This window comes from Apaloderma vittatum, unplaced genomic scaffold (assembly GCF_000703405.1).
Source record: "Apaloderma vittatum isolate BGI_N311 unplaced genomic scaffold, ASM70340v1 scaffold19713, whole genome shotgun sequence".
NCBI classification, from domain to species: domain Eukaryota; kingdom Metazoa; phylum Chordata; class Aves; order Trogoniformes; family Trogonidae; genus Apaloderma; species Apaloderma vittatum.
This window is the reverse complement of record NW_009710035.1, coordinates 15,426-22,304: the sequence shown is the minus strand read 5'-3', so window position 1 is coordinate 22,304 and position 6,879 is coordinate 15,426. Positions and strand designations below refer to the sequence as shown.

The window sequence follows — 6,879 nt, the reverse complement described above, 5'->3', positions numbered from 1 at the left end:
ACGACAATGGAACAGTTGCAATACAAGGCTATCACAGTCCTGATTCAGCATTTGGTAACACTGATTTCAGTTTAACATTGCATCTCAAAATTTACTTATGCCTTCAACACAGCAGCAAAAGCTGGATAATAGGCATATTTAGGCCTTAACTACTACACTGTCCTATCCCTGGTGCAACTGTGCAATCTTCAAAAAGGAAAAAAAACCCACATCACAAATGAATAAACTTGAACTGTTAAAAAAAACAATAAAAAAAGGAGACAACCTACCCGCAGCCACTGTTTCTCCGTAAGAGCATCACTGTAGTCCACATCTCTGCGTTGACGGGATCCCCTTCCGAATATTTTCTCTTCTTCTTCTTCACATGTAAGCCTTTCAACTTCAGCATCATCTTTAATAATCCAGGATGGTAACTCATCCTCTTCCATCAAGCGAGGCTTGCGCTTTGGGTTCCTGGCATCCTCTCTGCGACGGTCCATGTCCATGCGCTGCAAAGGCAGTTGGGAAAAGATGAAACAGTTTAAGAGCAAATATTAAGTGCCTTCACAGGCATTCTCCTTCCCTGATACTTATAAATTCTTCTAAAATTAGCTATGTAAAAAAGAAGCTACACCTAACAGGTGATTTTCAGTCAAGTTCACTACTCAACAACTAGCTTTTAATGAAGTAACTGAGACAACACAGCAGCTAAGTGATACAAAGTAGATCACAAGAACACTTTTGTGTTAATTAAACAACTCTCTTCCCTTTTTGCACAGGTTTTATAGCTTCTTTGTATTTATAAACCTGATCTGCAAGTACTAATCATTCCTTGACAATATCCCGGTAAGATTTTACTATTATGTAACAAAAAACCAGCAACTGCAAACACACTGATTTTGTGAACCTGAATATCAGAACAAGAACATTTAAAAACGGGTATTAGAAAAAAGAAAAAGAGAGGATAAAGAAATTCAGAGAAAACCTTGCCTACACAGTGCCAGAAAGCCAACATGTTTAAACCACTGAATTTTTCCTGATCTAACCTGCTGTACTAGGCAAAAGTGAAAACACATACAAAAATACCAGATATAAGATCAGGTAAAATGTTAAGAATATTACAAGATGGTTAAGACTTTGAGATGAAACTGAAATAATCACATAACACAACTTGAGATGTGGTTGACAAATAACTCAGAAAACAGATAGGGATAGTCAGGACACATTCCCATGACCTACTGTAGACTCATCAGTCAGGTGCTATGTAATCCTCACAGTGAAGCATCCACCTCTCTCTTGACTATACACTGTCCTTAGGCTCCAATTGTCCCATGAATCTCATCTGCATTTTTTAAGTAGCCCAAATCAGATAGTATGAATAGCCTCTTCCAAAGAACACTCCATACTACCACTTGCTTAGCAGAGAAAACACACAGGTGGCCATCCAGCATTTAACTTTGACGTTTGAAAAGCTGATATAAATAGACTGGCACCAGAATCGGCTACAGCATCGCAACAAGCTACTGCTTTGGCCAGTAAACACCTGTAAAAATCATTCTCAATTATGCACAAACCCCTCCCTTGTCCGCACAACGGTGCACGTACACAGGATGCCAACTAGACATGTCATTCTTTTACGCTCTCAGCCAAGATGCAGACATGCATAAATTCACGGGTATTATCTACCTACAGGGGCCGCTCAAATCCAGTTAAATTTACTAACTGAGGCTTCATGATGGCACTATTGAGTATGATGAATCTTCTCTCTTGGCAGTTCTCAAATACAAGTGTTCCCAAATACTACCTCTGCTATAGCATTTTACAAGTGGTCTTCATCACCTTTTCTGGTGTCATCATTTGTAACAAATACAAAAGTAGGACAGTGTGAGGTTTGAGGCTATTTAGATTTTTTTACCTATTGTTACACGTGTGGAGCCTCTAAAAGTCAGGGGAACAAAGTCCACTTGTACACATTCTGTTTTCTGAACAGTGTATTTAGCTTTATAGCTACATTTCAGGATCTATGCCAAATAATACTTCTGACCTGAAAAGTGACCACAGAATGGCTTCTCAAGGAAACAGTCTGGTCTCTTGCCTATTGTTTTGGAACCGCTTGCTTTAAAGAAGCGAATTACACACATTTACATCTCTAAGCCCAGCTAAATGAACAAAACACATTTTTCTTGGATGCTGCAGTATGCCAAATTCTGATTACATCCGCACAGTCTTACCAGAGGGAATGAGGCAGGACAGGTATCACTGAGGTAATGACAATACAAACGTATCTTTGCGCTCCTCATCTAACTATGTAAGACCTAAAATATTGATAAAAAGAAGACAAACAACCCTGACTGCCAAACTTGTTTTTCAGTCTTTTTATATTAAATGGTTTACTGAAATGAAAAACAATTTATTAACAATTAAGTTATCTCCTAGCTACTAGTAATTAATTTCACTGTTTCCATCTTAAAGTACTTATTTTCAAACCCCTGGCTTTCAAAGTATGCTAGTTTTGCATCTTCAAATTTTTACTACCTACTATCAATTCTTTACTCTCCCTTAATAACTTACATGTAAATTAATATGAAAAACATCAATTCAGCCCACAGAGTGCTAAAATTTATCTTCACTCTAGGCCTCTCAACTGTTCTACTGAATGGCTGTTAATAGACTTTAAACTTAATCCAAAAAAAGATGAAGTTGTAGAAATTTCCCGCAAACAGACATAAATTCATCAGCTACTTTGAATACATGGATTAATTCTTTCCTTCTGGGTGTAAAGTACTGAGAAGTCTTTTCGAGCAGCAAATCTGCTTTCACAGAACTCAAGGTACGTTCAGACAATAATTTGTGAGAAACTACTACTTTTGAGTTTTGGATCAAATGGCCACCTCTTGGTTTCTGTCATGTAAAATCTTAGAGCTGAATCATTGAAAGAAAGTTTTAAGAGACAGATGTGTGTAAGCACTCATTTTCTGTGCAGTCTAGTCATAGGGCTTTCAGTTCTTCTGAAGTAACATTAAATGAAACTTAGCATGAAAGGACTAAATGGATACATCAGAAAAAACAAAAGGCATGGCCAGGTGGGAAATATGGCCTTTGCCAACTTTGCACATGAACAATTGTCACTGATGAAAAAACTGCCCTCCAGCTAACTGGACCCTTCACAAAACCACTAGCAAAACCCACTTAACTCACAAAGGAAAAAGCACTGTCAGTCTACTAACTTAGTATCCTGTAAAGTTCCTGTAGTTGTCTTTGCCAATATCATAGCCCAAGAGTCAGAAGAAATGCTCGAAAACAGAAGTATGCTGTAGAACTAACAAGCCAAAGAGTCACTATCATTTTTGCACTGTAAATTTCTCAGGTCATGCCAGACTCTTCCTCCAGACTGGCAGTGTTTCACTACACTGTCAGCAAGCGTCTCTGAAGTCTTTCTGTCATGTGAGGAACTACGTATTTAAGTAGACTACCTTTCTTTACTCAAATAAACAAATAAAGCCTCTTCCTCCAACAAAGGTTTCAAAAAATGGAATGCCAAAACACTGGAGAAGATATTCTACTTACGATCATATCATCCTTACCATAAAGAGATCAAACTCCTCCTCACGTCGAGCTATCATCTGATTCAGAGTCTCATCATCAGGAACTTCATCTTCCTCCTGGTTACACAGATGGATAAAGGTATTAGAAAGAAGCTACATGTAACCTGAAGTAACAGTCTCCATCAAGTCAGTGTTGCACTGATCATCCTCCAGTTCAGACACGTGTGAAACACTCAAAATGAAACAAAAACTTTTTTTAGCATTCAGTGATTCAGAAGTAACACAAAATAGACATAATTAAAGAGATAACTGTGACTTATTACCACCTTCATAAATTGAGAATGAGGAAATGAGCAAATATGCAACCAGGAAATCTTGGGTTGTGGTTTTCCTGGGTCAGAAGCACAGTTAGCTTCAGTTAAAATATATGCATTTCCGTTCTGCTGCTCTACTGTGCTCCCTCAGAAATACCATTATGCGTTATGAGGTCTTCACTATCAAAGCAAGGAGAATGAAAAAAATCCTTGTTAAATCCAAAAACTGTCACTATATTTGAAAAAAATGACAGAGAACTACCTCATTTCACTTCTAGTCAGCACTTCTTCAACATTCAAGAAAATAAATTTACACAGTTATACACAGAGAGGAAAGAGAGTACAGATCACTCCTTTTACGATTAGTGAAGAACACAACTCTTGTGAAACACAAGTTTCATATGCTTCCTATAACCTCAAACAGAGAAACCTGTAAGCTGAAAAAAACAAGGCATCCTACAACAGAGGCAGTAATAGCAGTGTCCACACCATCTGTGGTTAGTCCGAACAATCCTGTTGCTAACCATGAAAGCTTTGAACAAGAAAAATTTCTAAACACCAGTGCCAAAAACAAATGTCTCCATGAACAAGTTACTTCTAATCACCTGTGATACATTCCTATTATTCTAATTTATCTTGCTAAATAGACAGGGTACCTCTTTGCTTTATCTAGTACTGCTAAAAGAAAAAAAACATAGCAAAAAAAGGAAGGAAGAAAGAAAAATAAAAGGAGATTTGCTGCTTAATTTATGAGAACTACTAAGAAAGTACAAACACAACATAGTGTTCTGTATTTAAGCATAAAAAGCTTTGATATGCAAGTTTCAAGCATGCTTGGCATGTCAGTATTTAACTAGGTGGTCACTAAACAGTATCTTCATTAGATTTGCTAGTCCATACTTGCAAGTCAAAGTTAATTTAATAACTTTTAACTCAGAGTTAAAAAAACTACTTTTTCTTGTCAATCTCACATTTGATACTCAAATTTTTTGTTTCTAGTGCTGTTGCAATGAAGAAGCAATGGTTGACCAGTGCAGGATGATCCAGATTCAATCCCTGTTACTAGTTCAACAGTTTCACTGTTTGGGCAAGGTTTTGAATAGTTTGTGTTAGGAGTGAGACTGCAATATCAATGTTTGCTTTAAAGAGCGATGCTGGGTTACAGCAAGCAACCTCGGTTAAACCTGTGCTTGCTTCAAGACGGCAGATCAAGTGTATTTGAACATCACACAAGAAGCAGATTGCTCTGAAGTCATCTGTGAAATAAGGTATGTCAAGTAGGCTTGAACTACAGTCCTGACTTTTGAAATATTTTCAGCTAAGTATTTTCTAATGAAGGATGTCTGTGAAACATAAGACTACAGAATCTCCTTTTCTTTCAGTGTGCATCATATCAGAGGTACAAGGCAAAATCAGAGGTAAAATTAGGCTTGAAATGTCTGTGTCTTCAACCAGTATGGGATATTTTTCATGTCGGAAAAAGTCACTGGAGAACATTGAATTTTGTTCACATTAAGAAAAGAGTCTGCAGTGACAGGCTAAACAAACTGCTCACCATTTCACATTCACCATTCCAGAGAAGAATACAATGAAAAGACAGGGACATACAGTTGGTGATTCTACAACTTCACTTGCCACAATTTTAAGTAAAGACATTTGTTTTAAACAGCTAATTGTTTCTTGAAGAGGAAGTGGTAACTGGAAGTCCATGTTGGACACAACTGAACACAACTGCAGAATACAATCTTTTGCCAAAATTACAAAAGGGTGAAATGGGTTTAAGTTATAATGCCTAACTCTATCCTAGGATTTCATCATAACCATTACAGTACAGCCTATTGCTGTGACTCCTCCCAAAAAAGAGAGATAAACAAAGTTTTTTCTTTGACTGGATGGTAAAAATATGATGATGAATGAGATGACAATCTTTGTAACTGATGAAAAAAATAACTCAGTGCTTCCTGAAGCATGCTCTAACTGATTACTTCTAATGACCTTACCTCATTTTCTTCCTCGTGTTCCAGTATAGCCTGCAGGAAGGCTCTCCTTTCATGGCTTGAAGATTTCTGATCAAACATTCCAGCCTGAATTACTTTTTGATCTACATTCAGCTTATACTTTGCAGCAGCAAGTATCTTCTCTTCCACACTGTTCACAGTGCACAATCGCAGGACTCGAACTTCATTCTGCTGACCAATTCGGTGAGCTCTATCTTGGGCCTGCAAGTCCTATCAGGCAAAGAACAAAGAAAATGATTTGTACTGTATCTGTGCTACAGAAATCATTCTCTTCTTAAAGGACATTATAATGCTGAATTCTTTTGCATATAAAAAGGAAACGACGATCCATCACAACTCACATTGTCATTTGTGCAGTCAGATAATGACGGGTAACTAACCTCAAAATGCTATCACAGTTTTGTGCTATCTCGCAACACAGAAACTTCTTAATGTAGAGGAAAAAAGAGAAAAGGTAATGAGTTTGCCTACTTAGGCCCTGTACCTTGCTTTTGCAACTGTTCTTAGCTCTTCCGTTCCACAATTCCCTTCCTAAGCATATGTATATGATGCAGCTGCTGCAACCAAAATGTTGCATTAACAGTGAAGATGAAGCTACAATATTATTTTATTTATAAAATCATTCTCAGAAGCACAGGAAAATGGTAAAGTAAGGAAATGGAACTTTTTATCTCTGGAAATACACACATCCCCCACTCCAGCTATCCTCTTTTAGCACACTGATCATTTAAATGAACTAATCAGATTAGATTGGATATTAAGAAATAGAATGAAAAAATTAGACTGGATATTAGGAAAAACTTCTTCACTAGAAGGATTATCAAATACTGAAACAAGTTGCCCAAGGAAGTCACCATCCATGGGGGTATTTAAAAGTGTGTGCAGATGTGGTACTTAGGGACATGGTTTAGCGGTAGATTTGCCAGTGTTAGGTTTAGGTTGGACTCAATGATCTTAAAGGTTTTTTCCAACCTGAATGATTCTGTGATTCTATGATTTTGTAATTTAGCAATCTCCCTGCTG

The 6,879-nt window shown here is 37.3% G+C and overlaps 1 protein-coding gene across 1 annotated transcript in view; it reads right to left on the bottom strand.

Moving 5' to 3' along the window:
• Positions 1–269: 269 nt before the first annotated feature.
• LOC104272227 (probable global transcription activator SNF2L2) overlaps positions 270–6,879 on the bottom strand; it is a gene marked incomplete at both ends in the record, with an annotated part of 21,049 nt that continues 14,439 nt past the window's right edge. Inside the window, 3 exons of the mRNA XM_009867168.1 lie at positions 270–488; positions 3,564–3,641; positions 5,839–6,066. Of these exons, the coding sequence (XP_009865470.1) occupies positions 270–488; positions 3,564–3,641; positions 5,839–6,066 (525 nt within the window). The remainder of the gene's footprint in view (positions 489–3,563; positions 3,642–5,838; positions 6,067–6,879) is intronic.